At 43.2% G+C, this 22,487-nt stretch overlaps 1 protein-coding gene across 1 annotated transcript in view; it reads left to right on the top strand.

Annotated features, from left to right (window-relative positions):
• TTC21A (tetratricopeptide repeat domain 21A) overlaps positions 1-22,487 on the top strand; it is a 294,579-nt gene that overhangs the window by 206,874 nt on the left and 65,218 nt on the right. The window contains 3 exon segments of the mRNA XM_030198073.1: positions 5,979-6,167; positions 8,290-8,400; positions 18,921-19,002. Coding sequence (XP_030053933.1) covers positions 5,979-6,167; positions 8,290-8,400; positions 18,921-19,002 — 382 coding nt within the window.

The raw sequence follows: 22,487 nt of genomic DNA, 5'->3' as shown, positions 1-22,487 counted from the left end.
CCCCCAAAACCCACTGTACCCACATGTAGGTGCCCCCCTTCAGCCATAAGGGCTATGGTAATGGTGTAGAGTTGTGGGCAGTGGGTTTTGGGGGCGGTTTGGAGGGCTCTCATTTACCACCACAAGTGTAACAGGTGGGGGGGGGGGGGGATGGGCCTGGGTTCACCTAGCTGACGTCCACTGCATCCACTAACAACTGCTCCAGGGATCTGCATTCTGCTGTGATGGAACTGGGTATGGCATTTGAGGCTGGCATATAGGCTGGCAAAAAAAGTTGTTAAAGTTTTTTTTTTTGGTGGGAGGGGGTTAGTGACCACTGGGGGACTCAGGGGTGGTCATCCCCAATTCCCTCCGGTGGTCATCTGGTCATTTAGGGCACTTTTTTGGGACTTGTTCATGAAAAAAAAGGGTCCAAAAAAGTGACCTAAATTCACGCTAAAAACGTCCATTTTTTTCGATTATCGGCCGAAGGCGCCCATCTCTGCTCGGCCGATAAACACGCCCTAGTCCCGCCTTCACCACGCCTCCGACATGCCCCCATCAACTTTGTTCATTCCCGTGACAGAGTGCAGTTGCAGGCGCCTAAAATCGGCTTTCGATTGTACCAATTTGGGCGCCCATCTCCCGATTTGGGTGGAAATATGGGCGCCCATCACTTTCGAAAATAAGGCCGATAGTATCCCAGTTGTGCCAAGCAATGGGAAATCTAGAAGATGTCATCTGATTGTCTCCAGAGCTTGTTCACTGTCTCTCTGCTGTGGTGGACCATTTGATCCAATTTGACTCTGGGACTACCATTCCAAATTCCTCAGCATCAAAAGATCTTGATGGCAGATGCATCTCTCTTGGATTGGGGAGCTCATGTAGATGGGCTTCACACTCAAGGAGCCTGGTCTGTCCAGGAAACAAATCTTCAGATCAACTTTCTGGAGCTCCAGGCGATCTGGAATGATCTAAAGGCTTTCATAGATCATCTGTCTCATCAAATTGTGCTCAAACAGACATCCAGGTTGCAATGTATAACACCAACAAGCAGGGGAGCACAAGATCATGCCATCTGTGTCAGACACTCTTTATGATATTTTCCAAGCGTCAGCTATTGGCACAACGCTAGCTATGGTTGTGACATTGGGCCACTGATATGACATCAAATCTCATCTGGCGAAGTTGTCCTTTCGAGGGAAACTACTCTTTGGTGCAGATTTGGAGAAGATTGTTAAAGGCCTGAGAGATTCCAAAGTCCAGTGGTTACCTGAGGACAAGCCTAAGCCTCACATCTGGGCAGCTAAGTCTTGTTTTCAAGAAGTGCAGAGGTATAGACCTGGGAAGGCTAGTGCTTCACCTCAAAAACTTCACTTTCCTCAGACTCAGTCTTCCTTTCGAGGATGCAAGAAGCCCTTTTCCTCTTCCTCAAGAACCACTCCCTCTTCGCAGCCCTCGCAATGACAGGGTCAAGGTTCATTCCTTGTATGCAGACATAGGTGGGCATCTTTCCTGCTTTCACAAGGAGTGGACCATCATTACTGCAGACCAGTGGGTCTTCAATATCATTCTCAATGGCTACAAGCTAGAATTTTCAAAGCCACTCACAGATATTTTCAGGGTGTCCCCTTGCAGTGCTAACTACCTTAGTCTCTGTAAGCTGACTGGGGTCCATTCAGCCTGTTCCTACAGCAGGGAGGGGTACAGGTCGATATTCCATTTATTATATTGTCCCAAAGAAAGAAGACTCTTTTCACCCGGTTCTGGATCTCAGACGGGTGAACAGGTCTCTCAGAGTCTTTCTGTCATAGTCTTGGTCCAGCCAGGCAAGTTTCTCACCTCATTGGACCTCAAGGAGGCATATTTTCATATCCCAATTTTGCCTCCTCACAGGAAATTTCTCTGGTTTGCAATCCTGGGAGATCATTTTCAATTCAGGGCCATACCTTTTGGCTTTGCCACTGCACCTTGCACATTTTCAAAAGATATGGTGGAAGCCTTTCTTCACTGGCGGGATCCAGGTACATTCTTACATGGACGATTGGCTAATTCAGATGCCTTCTTATGAAGAGAGCTTTCACAGTACACAGACAGTCCTGTCTCTTCTTTCTGCTCTGGGTTGAGTGGTGAATTACAGCAAGAGTCATCTCACCTCCACCCAGACCCTGGAGTTTCTGGGAGTGTGATTCAATACCCAGGTGGATAAAGTTTTCCTGCTTCAGCATTATCAGCTCAAGCTCAAACAGCAAATTCTCAGGCTTCTCTCTCTTCCCTGCCCACAGTTGTGGGATTATGCTCAGGTTCTCAGTTCTATGGCAGCAACTTTGGATGTTCTGCCTTGGGCAAAGTTTCACATGCAGCCCCTACAGTCATCCCTGTTGAGCCAGTGGTCTCTGGTCTCAGGGACTTATGACCAGCTGGTGCTGTGGACTCCTCAAGCCAGATGGAGTCTGTCTTTTTGGATTCTTCCTGCACACACTCAGGCTAGATTGTCCTTACAGACTCCCAGTTGGTGTGTTCTCACCTCCGATGCCATCCTCTTCTGATGGGGAGCCCATTATCTCCACCACTCTGCCCAAGGCCACTGATCGAAAGTGGAGGCTTCCTGTCCATCAACAGATTGGAACTTTGAACTGCCCGGAAAGCTCTACTAGCCTTTGCACCTCTTCTTCATGGGAGGCTGGTGCGTATGCTCTTGGGCAATATCACAGCCATGTCTTACATCAATAGACAAGGAGGAACAAAGAGTTTGTCTCTAGCCTAGGAGGCGCGTCTTCTTTTTCAGTGGGTGAAATTGAACATTCCGATGATTTCAGTGTCTCACATAGCGAGTTCACTGAACTCGTAAGCAGATTTTCTCAGCAGACTGTATCTGGATCCGGGGGAATGACAACTGTGAAAGACTGCATTTTGCCTTATTTCCACATAGTGGGTCTTCCAGTTCTGGACCTCCTAGCTTCCAGACTCAATATGCAAGTACACAGATTCTACAGCCACTTCAGGGAGAAAGACTCCCTAGGATTGGATGCAGTGGTACAGCCGTGGCCTTCGGATGGCCTCCTTTACGTGTTTCCTCTGTGGCCTCTCGTGGGAAGGACATTGCACAGGATTGTGCATCATCCTGGGAAGGTCGTTCTTGTAGCTCTTGACTGGCCCACACATCCTTCGTATGTGGACCTCATCCATCTTCAAATCAGTCCTCAGTTGACTCTTCCTCCACAGATGGGTTTCTTGCACCAAGGTCTAGTACTTATGGAGAATCCCTCCCACTTTGGTCTTATGGCCTGTCTCTTGAGAGGGCATGATTGAGGAAGAACAGTTACACAGATGAAGTTATTAATACCTTGCTGCAAGCCCAAAAGTGGTTCACTTCTTCTTATGCTAGAGTGTGGAGACCATTTGAGAGCTGGTCTGTACAGAATGGTGTTTCTCCATTTCATGCTTCCTTGTCTCAAATTTTATCCCTCCGTCAGGAGGGATGCAAAAAAGGCTTTCAATTCACTCAAGGTTCAGGTTGCAGTGTTGGTATATAAGAGAGGCAAGATACCGAATGCCTATTTGGCTGCTCACCCTGATATAGTGCAATTCCTCAAGGGAGTCACTCATCTGCATATACCTCTCTGCAATATTTGTCCTCAGTGGAGTCTTCAAGTAGTTCTTAAGGCTCTTCGGTCAGCCACCTTTGAGCCTCTTTGTTCGGCAACTATCAAAGATCTTACTTTAAAGGCAGTATTTCTAGTTGTCATTTCATCAACACAGAGAGTTTCAGAGCTTCAAGCTCTCTCTTGCAGGGATCCATTTCTCTGCTTTTCTGATTCAGGAGTTTTCATATGGACAGTTACGTCCTTTTTGACAAAGATTGTATCTCCTTTTCATGTCAATCAGACTGTGTTTCTGCCTTTTTCCAGGGAGGTCTATTCTGCAGAATACTCTTCCCTGTGACTGTTGGATTTGAAGCACATCCTTATGTGCTATCTTACCACTACCAATGATTTCAGGTGGTCTGATCATCTTTTTGTCCTCTTTGTGAAGAGTTTTCTGGTCTCCAAAGTGACAGTGGCTCGATGGCTTAAGGAATTTATTTCTGTGGCTTACATTCTGAGGGGTAGATCTGCTCCCATGCACGTCAAGGCTCATTCTACCAGGTCTTTGGTGACTTCTTTGGCAGAGATCTGTCAGTCAGTGATGTGGTCTTCTCATTCCTTTGTTAAGCATTACTGTTTGGTTGTTTTTGCTCGAGCAGATGCTTCCTTCGGGGCCATGGTTCTCACTGCAGGGATATCGGTGTCCTTCCCCTCTTAAGCATTGATTTTGTACATCCCACTTGTCTGGACTGATCCTTGGGACATAATGGAAGGACAAATTATTTAATTACCTGATATTTTTCTTTCCTTTAGTCCCAAAGGATCAGTCCAGAGTCTACCCTTCGGTGATGATTTCTGTTTTTCTGGGTACTATGTAATTTTCAGGTGTTTCTATTATTCTGGTTCCATTATTTCTAAGATATGAGTTTTGCCCTTTATTTCATAGTTCTTTTTAATATGCAGAGGCTGGAGTTTTTTTTCTCTGGAAGTCACTATCTTTCATTGTTTTGTTTTCGAATACTGGCTTGGTTGCTAAGCACGGAACTTATGGGGTCTTTTTACTAAGGTGCACTGAAAAATGGCCTGCGGTAGTTTAGACGTGTGTTTTGGGCGCGTGCAGAATCATTTTTCAGCGCACCTGCAAAAAAATGCCTTTTTAAAAATTTTTGCCAAAATGGATGTGCGGCAAAACAAAAATTGCCATGTGTCCATTTTGGGTCTAAGACCTTACTGACAGCCATTGACCTAGCAGTAAAGTCTCATACGGTAACCGGGCGGTAATGACCTACACATGCCAAATGCCACTTGGTGCGCCTAGCTGACACGCGCCTGAAAACAAAAAATATTTTTGGGGCGCACGTAGCAGATGTGCACCAAAAATGAAATTACCACAAAGGCCACTCGGTAGCCATGCAGTAACACCATTTTGGCATGCATTGGGCATGCGAAGACGTTTACGCTGCTTAGTAAAAACGCCCCTTTGAGGCACAACTCATTAGAGTTCTCTATCTCCAGCTGCTGGTGGATGGTTACAACCTATTTGTTTTTCCATATATTTCCAAAATTTGGCATCTTTTCTTGTATTTGCCAGGAAAACCTTTTTAAGAACCGTATTCTTTGTTTTGGGACCACATAAGGGCAAAATCATGCTCCAGACAGATAAGACAAGCCACAAACTCTAACTGGAGTAATTATTATCTAATTAGCATATAAGCTAATTACCCTAAAAAGCCCTAGATTACCTCACTCATTGTACTAATCTACTTGGAGTAAATTACAAGCCCTTAGAAAATCCGCACAGCCTTTTACTTTTTTCTGTCATCAATAGGTTGAGCGTTGCAGTAGCAAAAACTCCTATCTCTAATTGGGTAGCACAATGCATGTCAAGTCCTATGCTGAGAGGACCAGCACTACTTTGGTTGATAATCTAAAATCTTCCACTGCTGAGCCTAGCTGGAATACTCACTATAAGAACCCTATAGAAGACAACAGGCTTTAATTAGGCAGTCACAGGCATTACTTCTACTTTCCCTATCTTTAACTGCACTCACAAGCTTGAGCAAATTTGAAATACTTGTTCTATCCAGCCCTATAAAGTCCCATTGATATGATCAGAGGCATCCATCCTACGAGGTCGTGACAAGTTGAGACCGTCATTTTGAAAAGGACTGCAGTAATCTTAGAACCAATAAGTTAATGTTCTGGCTGCACTTTTGTCACAGAATGGGGTGATGGAGAGAGGTTGGAGAGCACTACCCATTTAAAAGCTTTCAGAGTGTACAGGGAAGTAGAAACAACAATATTTTCAAGTAGAGTGTGGTAAACTAATGTGCACTTCTCTAAAGTCATACCAATAATTAGCACTTAATATCTTTGACTTTAGATCAATTCTTTTTTTGTTTGTTTCTTCAGGCTTTTGAAATTCAGTCAAGGATACTAAAGCGGATCCCAATGGAACAGCCTGAAATTGCAACATCTCAAAGCAAGCTCGTGTCACTGATCTGTACACTACTTGCTGAACAATATTTAGACCAAAAGGATTTTGACAAAGCTCGGAAATATTACAAGGAAGCCTTGATTTATTCAGAATCAGACAGCCAGGTGAGCACTCATTACATCAAAGAAAACAGTCTTATGTATATAGGGTTCAGGGTTCAATCTTCAGATCTAGTAGTCAGTGTGGGTTTTTAAACACTATGGCATTTTTAAAAGTACATATATTCAGCACTATAAGGATAGTCAGCAGTTCTGAATATATGTATTCATAGTGATATTCATCCGCTATGGGCTGGATTCAATAAATAGTGTTCAAACTTTAGTGCTGAAAAAAATCTACAAATGGCGTTCTGAGTTGGGCCCCATTTATAGAATAGGCCACTTAACTCAATGACCATCCTTTTCATGAAGTACTTTGTCAATGCCTTTTGAAAATCTAGATACACAATATCGACCGGCTCATCTTTCTCATGTGTTTATTCACCGCTTCAAAGAAATGTAGTGGATTGGTGAGGGAAGATTTCCCTTGCCTAAATCCATGTTGGCTTTATCTCATTGTCATGCTTAAGCATATACTCTGTAATTTTGTTCTTTATAATAGTTTCTACCATATTGCCCAGTACCGACTTCAGGCTAACCAGTCTATAATTTTCCAGATCACCTCTGGAATCCTTTTTAAAAATTGGCATTATATTGGCCACCCTCCAATCTTGCAGTACCATACTTGATCTAAAGATAAATGATAAATAACTAACATTAGCTCTGCAAGTTAATTTTTTAATTCTGTCAGTACTCTGGGATGTATACTATCCGGTCCAGGAAATTTCCTACTTTTCAGTTGTCAAATTGCCCCATTACCTCTTCCAAGTTTACAGAATTTTTTTTCAGTTTATCTGACTCATCACCATTGAATACCATTTCTGGTATTGGTATCTCTCCCACATCTTCCTCAGTGAAGACCAAAGCAAAGAATTCATTAAGGGCTTCTTTTACAAAGGCGCACTACTGATTCTCAGTGTTGCAAATGAGAGGAAGCCCGGTGTGGCTTTGTAAAAGAAGCCCTTAAATCTCTCCGCTATGGCCTTTTATTCCCTGAGTGCCCGTTTTACACCTCAGTCATCTAGCAGTCCAACTGATTCTTTTACCAGCTTCTTGCTTCTAGTAAAGCTAAAAAAGTTTTTACTATATGTTTTTGCCTCCTATACTATCTTCTTTTCAAAGTCTCGCTTTGCTTTCCTTGTCAGCGCTTTGCATTTGACTTGTCATTCCTTATGCTGTTTCCTATTATTTTCAGTTGGATCCTTCTTCCATTTTCTGAAGGATTTTCTTTTAGCTGTAATAGCTTCCTTCATCTCACTTTTTAACCGTGCTGGCTGTTGTTTGGCCTTTCTTCCTCCTTTTTTAATACATGGAATATATCTGGTCTGGGCTTCCAGCATGATATTTTTGAATAGAATCCACAGCTGATGTACATTTTTGACCTTTTTTTTTTTGTTACATTTGTACTCCGCACTTTCCCACTCATGGCAGGCTCAATGCGGCTTACATATTGTATACAGGTACTTATTTGTACCTGGGGCAATGGAGGGTTAAGTGACTTGCCCAGAGTCACAAGGAGCTGCCTGTGCCTGAAGTGGGAATTGAACTCAGTTCCTCAGTTCCCCAGGACCAAAGTCCACCACCCTAACTATTAGGCCACTCCTCCACTTTGCAGCTGCTCTTCTAAGTTGTTTTATTTTTTTTTACCCTTCTCCTCATTTGCTGGTAGTATCCTTTTTGAAAATTAAATGCTCACGTATTGGATTTCCTGTGTGTACATACTCCAGAGATTATATTGAATCTGATCATGTTATGATCATTGTTATCAAGTGGCCCCTGCACCATTATCTTCTGCACCAGATCATGTGCTCCACTAAGGAGTAGGTCTAGAATTGTTCCCTCTTGTTGGTTCCTGAACATTTGCTCCATAAAGCCATCCTTGATTTCTTCAAGTTATTTATGTGTTATTTTTCTTTGAAGTGCCAATGGCTTTTGATGTCATTTGAGGTAACCACTCACAGTTTGGGAACTGCTGCACTATACTGTTTATCATGAAATTTCAATCTATTATCTTTCTTTTGAAATAAAGAATTGTTTCCTGCATCAGGATGTAAGATAGATATCAGCATTGGTCACTTTTAATGTTTCACTTGGTGTTATCCTTTCTAATTGCTGCTTATGTTACCAGGTGAAACTGAAGTTGGCACGCCTCTACTTAGCACAAGAGGACATGGAAGCTTGTGAACATCAGTGTGCAGTCCTTCTTCAAGACAGTGAGTGCCAAGATGCTGCTGCAGTGGTAGGACATTTTTGTAAATTTATAAGAAAGTTATAAGAAGCATATGGATTACTAGCAATCCAATTTCAAATTAGCATGGAATTAGAACCCTAAGCTAAATTTCATCTTTGAAGCACCCAAAATATTTTTTTAGCTGCTGTGAAAGTAAAGTGATATACTTAATTTGAATAACTAAACTGTGACTTTTTTTATAGTACAGCATACTAATTAGAAAATCATGATACAAATAGTATATTCCAATGGGTATAATATTTTGGATACGTGGAGGGGCATAATTGAACGGGGTGCCCAAGTTTTCCTGATGGTGTCCTCGCAGGACGTCCCCGCAAAGGGACCGGGAAACCCATATTATCGAAACAAGATGGGTGTCTATCTTTCGTTTCAATAATACGGTTGGGGACACCCAATCTCAACATTTAGGTCGACCTTAGAGATGTTCAACATAAATGTTGAGATGGTCGACCTTAGAGATGGTAATCCCCGGTTTTCGGCGATAATGGAAACTGAGGACGCCCATCTCAAAAACGACCAAATCCAACTCATTTGGTCATGGGAGGAGCCAGCATTCGTAGTGCACTGGTCCCCCTGACATGCCAGGACACCAACCGAGCACCCTAGGGGGCACTGCAGTGGACTAACTGATGCACTAACTGAAACAAAAAAGCCCTTCCCTTACCGATCCCTTAGCGATTCGGAAAGGAACAGGCATGCATGAAGGAAATTGCATGCAAATAAGCTACTCACTGTTAGCTCATTTGCACACGATTTCCTTCATAAGGAGGGGAAGCCAGTGCAGAGCAGCCAAGCACTGTGTGTGGCTGCTCTGCGCATTCTGTCTTGTTCTCGAGGACCTTGGCATTCTGTCAGGCTTCTTCCCCGGGAGCACTGGGTTCGTGAGTCCTTGGGCCACTACAGTGGAGCGGTGGTGGCAGGCAAGGTCACCCTCAAGGTAGAGATGAGGCAAGACTGGACTGGAACCCCGGACTGGAGTTCTGCACAGGAATACACAGGACTGGAACACACCGGACGGGTGCGCACTGGAGTGGAGCCCGCTGGACTGGAACACACTGGAGTGGAGCCCACTGGACTGGAACCCACGGGACCAGAACCTGCTGGACAGGAACAGACTGGACCTAGGCTTCACCTACGCTTAGCCACCGTTCCCCGAGGGTTGAGCCCTCAGGTTCGGGCAGCCGGCAGGGCTTACAGGAAAATCGGAACTGGACTAGCAGGCAGGAACGACAGGAGTCAGGATACAGAAGTGCCCCCAGGCACCTAGGCGAAAGCAAGGCAGACAGGCAAGGAATGTCCGGGTTCCGGCAATAGTCAGGACTGACCGCAGGCAGAGAATATCCGGGTCCAGGCAGTAGGCAGGTCAGACAGCGGGCAGAGAGTAGTCAGACTCAGGCAATGGTCAGGTCAAGGAGCAAGCAGAGAATATCTGGGTACAGGCAGTGATCAGGTCAAGGAGCAAGACTATGGCTGGTCTGGAGCTCCAGTAACAAGGAGTACTGGCAACAGACAGAACTAGGGCTGAAGCTCCAGAAGCAAAAGAAAACACACATGGGAAAACCAGAAAGCTAAACACAAGAAGACTAGAAGCTGTGCACAAGCTAACAGGAAAGCTGTGCCCAAGCTAACCAGTCATACGCTAGAAACTCACTCTAAGCAAACACAGGAGAACTAGTAAAGCTGTACACAGGCTAACAAGCAAAGCTGTGCCCAAGCTAACTAGTCATACGCTAGGAACTCACACTGAACTGGACAATGTAGCAGTGCACAGAGCACTCTAACATACCAGGGACCTTAGACGATGCCAAAGCAAAGGCTGCAGTCTCTAAGTGCTTAATAAAGCCCTTCAACACCAGAGGCGCAGCTGTAGCAATCTCTAAGTAACTACGGAGGCTGTTCAGGCACAAACCAAGGAGCAGGCAGAAAGCACAATGAAACACAGAGAGGCTTCCCACACCTAGGTGTAGTGTAGTGTAGTGTAGTGAAGCAATTAGAGTCATGCTGGAAGCAGCCAGCAGAGAGAGAGAGAGAGAGAGAGAGAGCTAACCCAGGCAACACCCACAGGTGCAGAATAGTGAAGCAATTAGTATCATGCTGCTGGATGCAGCCAGCACAGGGAGCCAGAGCTAGCTCAGAAAGGACAGACAGAAGAAACAGGAGCCAGCTAGGAAGCTGACCCCCAGGAATAAGGTAAGTCTGAGGGTGGTCACGGCCACAGACGTGACACATGCCAAAGATGGCGTCATACATGCAGACAAGCTACGTGTATAATAGCCGTCTATAACCTTAAATAAATTGTCACCTACAACCTTAGAAAAATAGGAGTCCAGGTGAAAACGTCCAAGTGCTCGTCAGGGATGTCTTTTTTTTTTTTTTTTTTTAGAGTATGGGTGAAGGAAACCGGTCGACCGTTGGTGGTAAATGGAATCCACTCAGAGGAAAGGAAGGTGAGCAGTGGAGTGCCTCAGGGATTGGTGCATCACAGTCCTTTTGAAGACTCCTGCATTGCCAGCATATGTTTTTCTGTTTATATATCATCTAGAGATGTTTATTAAGACTCCTGAAGCAGGCACTTGACCGAAACACAGTGCCCATGTCAAGTCTGAGTCTATAGAATATTTTCTTATATGGACAGTTCAACTAGTTTGTTGTCCATTGTGTTTGGAAGTGTTCTGTTGCATACACTACTCATTTTGACTAATATATTTGTGAGACACATTGTGGATGACACGAAGAAAGCCAATAGAGTGGATACCCTGGAGGGAGTAGAAACCATGAGGTTTGGTAGTTAAAATTGAATTACTAAATGTATAGCTGTATCTTTCAATCAATGGTTTCCACTATAATTAAACCATACAATAATAGAAACTTATATACAGTGCACTTCATTTAAGTGCTCGTCAGATAAGCGCATGCTCTGTTTAACTGCATGCCGTACTTCGGTCCCGTTTTTGGTGCCATCAATTTCTATGGGGACAAACTTTGGTTTAGCGCACCACTGATAAGTGCAAGATTTGCTTATATGCATGGTTTAAGACCGCTCCTCTGCAGGAAAGACTCTGCATAAGCGCACGCACGGAATATGGAAGCCGATTGGCACGTGACACAATCCCAGTCAAATTTCACGTATCTTTAAGCAGAAAGATCAGCTTCTGGAAGACTGGCAAAACAATACAAATCCACACCGGAAACGAAAACGTGCGGGAAAAGCTGAGGAGGTAGAAGATGCTCTTCTTCCGTGGTTTTCTCGAGTCAGGAGCAGACAGTTTCCTGTCAGTGCTTCACTGCTTATGGAGAAAGCTAATCAGCTAGCTGAAAGTCTTGGACTAACTGAATTCAAAGCCACTGTTGGATGGTTGGAAAGATGGAAGGAGAGGAACAACATAAAATTCAAGAAACAACATGGTGAAAAACAAGACGCTGATGACTTTGGTGCTGAAAATTGGGTTGTTTCAGTTCTTCCTACCATCTTGAACGAGTTTGCACCTCGTGACATTTTCAATGCCGATGAAAACGGTCTCTACTGGCGAGCGATTCCTGATGGAACACTTGCATTCAAACAAGCTGAAACTACAAGAAGTAAAACATCGAAGGACCGACTGACGATCCTCCTTTGCTGCAATATGGATGGGAGTGAGAAGTTGGAACCACTCATCATTGGAAAGGGCAAACAGCCCCGTTGCTTCAAGAATGTTAAGTGACTTCCTGTGTCATACGAGGCTAACACAAATTCATGGATGACTGGGAAATGGAAGCAGTGGCTAAAGAAGATACTAGAATGCGGGCACAAAAGCGTCAGATTTTGTTGCTTTGTGATAATTGTGCTGCACACAGTGATGATGTCAGGCTGTCTAACCTCAAGGTGGTCTTCCTGCCACCAAACACTACCTCTCTGATCCAACCTATGGATCAGGACATAATAGCCAATTTCAAACAACATTATTGGGCTCTTGTGCTACGTCGTCTGATGAGCGTTATGGATGACCAGACTGGCAAGGATAAATGTGCTGTTGAACTGGCTCGTAATCTATCACTGTTGGATTCCCTACATATGCAGAAAGAAGCCTGGAATCATGTGCCACAGGCAACCATTGTGAACTGCTACAAGCGGGCAAGCTTTATTAGGGATGTGGAGAGGGACGAAACAGATGCAGCTGTTGCAAACGCTTCAGATGAACTGGCTATTGACATCCCAGCCTGTGTTACTGAAGCGGAGTCTCATCACTACGTAGCTACTACTACTTCTACTATTTAGCATTTCTATAGCGCTACAAGGCATACGCAGCGCTGCACAAACATAGAAGAAAGACAGTCCCTGCTCAAAGAGCTTACAATCTAATAGACAAAAAAATAAATAAAGTAAGCAAATCAAATCAATTAATGTGAACGGGAAGGAAGAGAGGAGGGTAGGTGGAGGCGAGTGGTTACAAGTGGTTACGAGTCAAAAGCAATGTTAAAGAGGTGGGCTTTCAGTCTAGATTTAAAGGTGGCCAAGGATGGGGCAAGACGTAGGGGCTCAGGAAGTTTATTCCAGGCGTAGGGTGCAGCGAGACAGAAGGCGCGAAGTCTGGAGTTGGCAGTAGTGGAGAAGGGAACAGATAAGGATTTATCCATGGAGCGGAGTGCACGGGAAGGGGTGTAGGGAAGGACGAGTGTGGAGAGATACTGGGGAGCAGCAGAGTGAGTACATTTATAGGTTAGTAGAAGAAGTTTGAACAGGATGCAAAAATGGATAGGGAGCCAGTGAAGGGTCTTGAGGAGAGGGGTAGTATGAGTAAAGCGACCCTGGCGGAAGACGAGACGGGCAGCAGAGTTTTGAACCGACTGGAGAGGGGAGAGGTGACTAAGTGGGAGGCCAGCAAGAAGCAGATTGCAGTAGTCTAAATGAGTGGTGACAAGGGTGTGGATGAGGGTTTTGGTAGAGTGCTCGGAAAGAAAGGTAGCTTTTGATTACGATCTACAAACATCTGATGACAGCACTGATGTCCAGATATGTGCCTACATGCAGGCAACGGCTGATGATGAAACAGGTGATGAAATGAGCACTGAGGCACATGCTGACGAAATTCAACAACCTCCTGTCACTTTTGCCAGAGCGCTGGCCTATCTGGATGTCAGTGCTATGACAGTTTTTACCGTCTGGCAGACGTAGTCTATGGAACTCACAGACACAATAGTGTACAGAGGACTATGACTGATTACTTCAAGTAAGCCTAACGTCAGGTAACGGAGACTGTATAACGTAAGTTAATGGAGACTGTATACTGTATGTATAATAAACAGTACTTTACATATGTTTATCAGATGTCAAGCTTCTTTGGGTCACAATGGTTAAATGCACGCTCCGGTTAACTGCATGTATTTCTTTGGTCCCAGACCCTTGCACTTAAGCGGATTGCACTGTATTTCTATGTAGCGGATTGCACTGTATTTCTATGTTTCTTGTACATTATTTTAAAAAATCATTTTTTGGTGCTCAGAGTGAAATACTACTACTACTACTTAACATTTCTAGAGCGCTACTAGAGTTACGCAGCGCTGTACAATTTAACAAAAACAGACAGTCCCTGCTCAAAGAGCTTACAATCTAATAGACAAGTGAACGGTCGGTCCGATAGGGGCAGTCAAATTGGGACAGTCTGGATTCACTGAATGGTAAGGGTTAGGTGCCGAACGCAGCATTGAAGAGGTGGGCTTTAAGCAAAGACTTGAAGACAGGCAGGGAGGGGGCTTGGCGTAAGGGCTCAGGAAGGTTGTTCCAAGCATAGGGTGAGGCGAGGCAGAATGAGCGGAGCCTGGAGTTGGCGGTGGTGGAGAAGGGTACTGAGAGGAGGGATTTATCCTGTGAACGGAAGTTACGGGTGGGAACGTAAGGGGAGATGAGGGTAGAAAGATAGTGAGGGGCAGCAGACTGAGTGCATTTGTAGGTAAGAAGGAGAAGCTTGAATTGAATGCGGTATCTGATCAGAAGCCAGTGAAGTGACCTGAGGAGAGGGGTGATATGAGTATATCGGTTCTGGCGGAATATGAGACGTGCAGCAGAGTTCTGAACAGATTGAAGGGGGGATAGATGGCTAAGTGGAAGGCCGGTGAGGAGTAAGTTGCAGTAGTCCAGGCGAGAGGTAATGAGAGCGTGGACGAAATAGTGATGCCAAACACTGGAAATGGCTCAACATTCCAACAAATCTGGTTCACTTATACCATCATCATGCCAGAGTCCTCCTGCCTACCATTCTACTATTCTTAGACCAGTAAGGTGCCAGCTAACACTCTGATTTTAATTCTGTCTTGTCGTCTGAGCTGGATTTCACATTAAAATTTAATGCTAAGAAGTGCAGAGTGATGCGCTTGGGGTGCAGAAATCCAAGGAGATATACCAGATAGGAGGAGAGAGATTGATAAGCTCAGCTCAGGAGAGGGACCTTGGGGTGATAGTGTCTGATGATCTCAAGGTGACAAAACTACTACTACTTGCGACAAGGTGGTGGCCACAGCTAGAAGGATGCTAGGCTGCATAGAGAGGGGTATAACCAGCAGAAGAAAGAGGGAAAGGGAAATGGGACTTGATATACTGCCTTTCTGTGGTATTTTGCAACTACAATCAAAGCGGTTTACATATATACAGGTACTTATTTTGTACCAGGGGCAATGGAGGGTTAAGTTTCTTGCCCACAGTCACAAGGAGCTGCAGTAGGAATCGAACCCAGTTCCCCAGGATCAAAGTCCACTGCACTAACCACTAGGCTACTGTTGATGTCCCTATACAAGTCATTGGTGAGGCCCCACTTGGAGTATTGTGTTCAGTTTTGGAGGCCATGTCTTGTTAAGGATGTAATAAGACTTGAAACAGTTCAGAGAACAGCAACGGAAATGTTATGGGGTTTGTGTAGCAAAACATATGAGGAGAGACTTGATGACCTGAACATGTATACCCTGAAGGAAAGGAGACACAGGGGTGATGTGATACAGAGATTCAAATATTTGAAAGGTATTAATCTACAAACAAACCTTTTCCAGAGACAGGAGATGGTAGAATTAGAGGGCATGAATTGAGGTTGCAGGGGAGCCGACTCAGGAATACTTTTTCATGGAGAGGGTGGTAGATACCTTAAATGCCCTCCTGTATGAGGTGGTGGAGATGAAAACGGTAACAGAATTCAAAAATGCATGGGATAAACACAAAGGAATCTGTTAAAAAGGAATAGATCCATAGAAGCTTAGTGGTGATTAGGTGAGAACACCAGTAATCGGGAAGCAAAGCCAGTGCTGGGCAGACTTCTACGATCTGTGCCCTGATCATGGCTGGACAGATTCAGCTTCAGAAGTTGGAGAACAAGGCCAGTGCTGGGCAGATTTCTACAATCTGTGCCCTGATCATGGCTGGACAGATTTGTATGGGCTGAATTGGGACTTTAATGACAACTTCAGAAGTTTTAGAACATGGACAGTGCCAAGCAGACTTCTACAGTCTATGCCCTGAAAATGGCAAGGACAAATCAAGATCAGGTATAAATATTAAGTATCATACTTTATGCTATGAGTTTATCTTGTTGGGCAGACTGGATAGACTGTACAGGTCTTTATCTGCTGTTATCTACTATGTTACTATGGATTAAGAGCTGGTTGAAAGATAGGAAGCAAAGAGTTGGGTTGAATGGTCAGTATTCTCAGTGGAGAAGGGTAGTTAGTGGGGTCCCGCAGGGGTCTGTGCTGGGACTGCTGCTTTTTAACATATTTATAAATGACCTAGAGATGGGAGTAACTAGTGAGGTAATTAAATTCGCAGATGACACAAAATTATTCAGGATCGTCAAGTCGCAGGAGGAGTGTGAAAGATTACAGGAGGACCTCGTGAGACTGGGGGATTGGACATGCAAGTGGCAGATGAAGTTCAATGTTGACAAGTGCAAAGTGATGCATGTGGGTAAGAGGAACCCGAATTACAGCTATGTCATGCAAGGTTCCGCGTTAGGAGTTACAGACCTAGAAAGGGATCTGGGAGTCATCGTTGATAAGACGTTAAAAACTTCTGCTCAGTGTGCTGCGGCGGCTAAGAAAGCTCACAGAATGTTGAGTATTATTAGGAAAGGGATGGAAAACAAACACGAGGATGTTATAATGCCGTTGTATCGCTCCATGGTGCGACCGCACCTCGAGTATTGTGTCCAATTCTGGTCGCCGCATCTCAAAAAAGATATAAAGGAATTAGAAAAGGTGCAGAGAAGGGCGACGAAAATGATAAAGGGAATGGAACGACTTCCCTATGAGGAAAGGCTGAGAAAGTTAGGGCTCTTCAGCTTGGAGAAAAGGCGGCTGAGGGGTGATAAGATAGAAGTCTACAAGATAATGTCTATTAGATTGTAAGCTCTTTGAGCAGGGACTGTCTTTCTTCTATGTTTGTGCAGCGCTGCGTATGCCTTGTAGCGCTATAGAAATGCTAAATAGTAATAGTAGTAGTAGAGCGGACAGATGTGAAACGTTTGTTTACACTTTCAAACAACAACAAAACCAGGGGACACAAGATGAAGCTAGAATATGGTAGATTTAAAACAAATAGGAGAAAGTTTTTCTTTACACAGCGTGTAGTTAGACTCTGGAACTCGTTGCCGGATAATGTAGTGACAGCAGCTGGCCTTACGAAATTTAAAGGGGGTTTGGACAGATTCCTGAGGGAAAAGTCCATTGAACATTATTAATTTTTTTTTTGGGGGGGGGGGGGGGGTTGCCAGGTTCTTGAAGCCTGGATTGGCCGTTGTCGGAGACAGGATGCTGGGCTTGATGGACCCTTGGTCTTTTCCCAGTATGGCGGTGCTTATGTACTTATGTTACTATGTTACTGCCTGATCAGTACATACAGTCAGAGTTAGATGTCCTCTACTGAATATCATAGCATCTGTCTAATGGAAGAAAGGAAAATGATCTGAGGAAAATTTCACTACTTTGGCTACTAATGTATATACATAAATGAATATTTAAGTGCCCTGATATGGAAGGCTGACTGCTAGTGGTAGTACCACAAGACTGTAGCCAGGGGTCAGCAGGCACCATTTTGCACCTAGATTTGGGTGGGATCAGAATGGGAGGATGTTAAGTTGAGGGGATCAGACTGGAAGTGTGGGAGCAACAAGTAGTTTGTCCCCTAGGTTCTCTATCTGTTTTATCTGTTGGTAATAAGAACTATAACCATTAGAGATTCTGTAAAAATAATGGCTTATTCAGGATAGTAACATAAGCAATAAAGCAAGTTCTTAGAAATAGTTCCAATACAAATCCTAATAGTTAGGTCTTACATAAACAAAACCAATGTACCAAATATGCTCTAATAAAATATAACCAAGGTATCAGCTTGATTTCACTCACACTTCACAGAACAAATAATATCATTTTTAACTCCAGATCTCTGGGAGATTACATAAACCAAGCCATATGACTTTTTAGTGGCAGATCCCAAGCCAGGAACATCTCTAAGTCACATAATGGTGGTTGGGATATCTCCATACTAATCAGCTAGCAGAGGTGCAGAGGCAGAGGTGCAGATAAACAGAAAAAAGCACTGTTCAGTGAAGTCAGAGTTTCACACGCTTGCTACCAAGGATGGAACTCAAAAGTTAATATGCCCTTTCATATCCTGGGGAAATGCCTGCAGGAATCAATAATAGCAGAATGCTAAAGCAATGCAAAATATCAGGCAAAGCAAGAGCACATAGTCTTTGTCTCTGCAAAGCGATTAGTAAGTTTCAGTATTCAGTACTATTTATTTAAACTCTGTAAATAGTCTTTGTGATTGGTTGCATTGGAGCCCATCAATGCTGGCAAGACCAATCAGACAGACAAGATCCTACATGGGTATCAGTGGTATAGTGTCTCTGAAATAGTACATCAAAGTCCAGTTCTGAATGCAATATTTTGTCTTCCACAGCTACTTCTTCCCAGATAAAGACTAGCTTTGGGTGAGAAGCTTCAGTCAGGTTTGAGCCAGTACTCAGTACAGGAATAGACACCTTGTCCATTATCTTTCACCTACAAACAGTTGAAGGGAAAACTGCTATGTTAAGTCTATCATGCTGTGCGGGCAGCAGCATCCATCTTAGTTTGGTACAGCTTAGTTGGTTAACCGATGCACATAAAATGGTGTCACAGGCTATTCCCTACAAAAGGTGCTGAGTTAGGAGGGCGAAATTGAATCAGTGGGTCCTGAGTTTGGGGTGGGGTGGAGGACTAGACAGATCCCGTTATGTGAGTCATTGCCATTATTTATTCACCTGGGGCCCGCATAAGTGTCAGCTGCCAGCACATGCCCAGTCATGCTAGATATTCAATGCTAGTGTCTAACCATGGCCTAGAGAATCGGCACTTAAAATAACGCTGATCTCTGCTGGCTGAATATGGACTGGCTAGGTTTTTTTCAATAGTAATAGATCTTGTGAATATATTTTGAATTTTACAGAAACCAACTCCTCTGTATTTCTTGCTGTCAACAATATTTAATTGAAGATATTTTCTATTAGGTGATGGCAGACCTCATGTTTAAAAAACAGGACTATGAACAAGCCATACTTCTTTACCGACAACTTCTGGATAAAGTACCAGGTACCTACTAAATAGATCAATGTTTGGTCTGTTTTCGTCTTAAATTGTACTATAATGAAGGTAAGCCCTTCAGAGCAATTCAATTATAGGAGAAAAACTGTGAGAGAAGAGAGGGATCTTTGACAGGTTGAAAGAATATATTGAATCAATACAAAGATTTGGGGATTACCTATAAAAGGATGAAATATTATACCAAAACCCTATGGAAAGAGTTAAAACAAATACAGATTAAACAATTTTTTAAATATTCCATAAAGTAGATGTTCTCAACCCTAGCCTTTCGGCACATCTAGTTGTCTGGCCTTCAGGATGTCTGTAATGAACATTAATGAGAGAGATTTCCATGCAAATCTATCTTGTGCATATTCATTGCATCTGTCCTGAAAACCAAACCTCCATAACCTTTCTGAGAAGTTCTGAGAGAAGAGGACATTTCTCTGGTAAGTGAACGCTACTTTGCTTTGTGCTTTGGGAACTTAAAGATTGGGGTTTAAAGGAGGAATTGTAGGTTAGTGTTAGGCAAAATAAAAATATAAAAAGCAAATTTTAACAACTAATTTCCGTAGTCTTTTCCACTTAGTTTTAAAAGCTTTGTACCACAGCATTAACAGATAGAATCTAACAGGCTCTGTAGGATCTAGTTTAGTCTTCCCACCCCTAGGGCAACTCTTCATTTATAGTCAGTTATTGTAATTAGGGTAACAAGCAAGGAGTGCTCTTACAGAGTTTTAAATACATTTCATTACCATCTAAGAAGGAAACACTAACTAAATCATACAATATACTATACAAACTAAAAGACACTTTTATATTAGGCTAATATCCTTAATACTGTAGCAAGTTTTAAATTATTGAAAAACTCAAAAACACTTAGTTGGAGTCAGCAGTCCAGCAGCAAGAGGGGTGCTATCCAGTCTTTTGCATTGAGTGTCACATGGATGACTATCTCCCAGTTGGTGAGATTTATTTATTTATTGCATTTGTATCCCACATTTTCCCACCTATTTGCAGGCTCAATGTGGTTTACAGAGTGTGGTTATGACATAGTCTATAGGATATCAGATACAGTTTGTAATGTGCAAAGATTAAATCAGATACAATTGATAATGTGCCAAAGTTAAGTAAGGGAAGAGAGAGGGGAGATGATAGGCTGGGTGATATAGACGGTGGATTTTAATAACTGGATGGGTTGGTAAGGTAGTTTTATAAAGTTAAGGGTTATCTTTGTAGGCCTTGTTAAAAAGATGTGTCTTCAGGGATTTGCGAAAGTTGGTTATTCAATAGTTTTCAGGGCTGTAGGTAATGCATTCTACAACCGTGTGCTCATGTAAGAGAAGGTAGAGGCGTGTATCACCTTGTATTTCAGACCTTTACAGCTGGGGAAGTGCAGATTGAGAAATTTGCGGGCTGATCTTATGACGTTTCTGGGGGGCAGGTCCACAAGGTTTAGCATGTAGATCGGGTGTCTGCGTGGATGATTTTGTATACTAGCGTGCAGATCTTGAACGCGATGCGTTCCTTTAGTGGGAGCCAGTGAAGTTTCTGTCTTAGGGGTTTTCCGAATATGAGTCTGGCTGCTGTATTCTGGGCAGTTTGGAGTTTTTTGATAGTCTGTTCTTTGCAGGCTATGTATAGTGCGTTGCAGTAGTCGAGATGACTTATTACCATTGACTGTACCAGGGTACGGAAGATGTATCTCGGGAAGAACGGTTTTACTCTTTTGAGTTTCCACATAGAGTGGAACATCTTTTTCGTCGTGTTCTTCACGTGGGCATCTAGTGTGAGATTTCGATCAATAGTGACTCCAAGAATTTTCAGATTTTGTGAGACGGGTATAGAACAGTATGGTGTGGTTATGGTAGAGTAGTTGTTTGTGTTATGTTGTGAAGTGAGTACAAGACATTGTGTTTTTTCTGCATTTAGCTTTAGCTGAAATACGTCTGCCCAGGAGTGCATGATTTGGAGGCTCTGATTGATCTCATTGGTGATTTCTTTTAGATCATGTTTGAACGGGATGTAGATTGTGACATCGTCAGCATATATGTAGGGGTTAAGTTTTTGATTGGCTAGAAGCTTCGCTAAAGGTATCATCATTAGGTTGAAAAGAGTTGGTGAAAGGGGGGATCCTTGGGGAACTCCACATTCAGGTATCCATCGGGGTGATAGGTTCACATTCGTTGTTACTTGGTATGATCTTGTGGTCAGGAATCCTTTGAATCATTTAAGAACTACACCTCCTACTCCGAAGTATTCTAGTATATGTAATAATATTCCATGATTAACCATGTCGAAGGCACTGGACATGTCGAATTGTAGGAGAAGTATGTTGTTGCCAGTTGCAATTGTTTGTTTGAATGAGTTCATTGCAGACACTAATACAGTTTCAGTGCTGTGATTTGACCGAAATCCTGATTGAGACTCATGCAAAATTGAGTGTATGTTTAGGTATTCAGTAAATTGTTTCGTCACTATGCCTTCCATGAGTTTGGTTACGAGCGGAATGGATGCTACTGGGCGATAGTTGGTTATGTCCATTGTGTTTTTCTTAGCATCTTTTGGCAATGGAGTGAGTAGGATATTTCCTTTATCCTTAGGAAAGAGACCGTTTTGAAGTCTGTGGTTTATATGGTTCATGAGTTCTTTTTTGAATTGTTTGGGGGCGGATCTTATTAGGCTGATAGGGCACATGTCTAATATGCATTGTGACTTGGCGTATTTTCAGAGCCATTGTGAAATTTGTTCTGATGATATCGAGTCAAAGTTGGTCCATGCTCGGTCTACTGGGCATTCCCCTGGTTTTGGGTCTAGGCATTCAAGGATGCTTGTGTCTTCAGTGGTGTTGGTCGGTATCAGGAGTCGGAGCTTTATAATTTTTTCATTGAAGTAGTTTGCAAGATTGGTTGCGGATGGGGTATCTGAATTATTAGAGGTAACCAGTGTAGTATTTAGGAGTTTGTTAACGAGTGTGAATAGTTTGTGTGTATCTTTGTAGATTGGACCTATTATGGTTTTGTAGTACGTTCTTTTAGTTTGTCTGATAGTGTATTTATATTTTCTTTGTAGCTGTTTCCAGTCTTTGAGTGTGAGTTCATCTTTTTTCTTGCTCCATGCTCTTTCTAATCTTCTGACCTGTGTTTTTAGTTCTTTCAATTCTTCATTGAACCATGGTGTAGAGTTTTTTCTATGTGAGGTTCTAGTTTGAAGTGGTGCTATGTTGTCTAATACTGTTTTGCATCTGTTGTCCCATTCTTGGAGAAATTGGGGCGAGTCTGTAGGTGTTGGCCATTCGTCGGTGTAGAATTGTTGCCAGAATATTAGCGGGTCTATTTTACCTCTCGTACTATAGGGGTTTTTTTCTTGTTTTTGTTGTGCCTTTTTTGTTTTCCAGTGGAGGGAAATGTTTGCTTTATAGTGATTGGACCATGGCGTGGCTGTCCATTTTGTATCTGTAGGTGTGATGTTGGGTTCTGATGAGAATTTGTGGG

Source organism: Microcaecilia unicolor, chromosome 1 (genome assembly GCF_901765095.1).
Source record: "Microcaecilia unicolor chromosome 1, aMicUni1.1, whole genome shotgun sequence".
Lineage (NCBI taxonomy): Eukaryota > Metazoa > Chordata > Amphibia > Gymnophiona > Siphonopidae > Microcaecilia > Microcaecilia unicolor.
The sequence above is the reverse complement of the archived record's forward strand: the minus strand, read 5'-3'. Positions and strand labels throughout refer to the sequence as shown.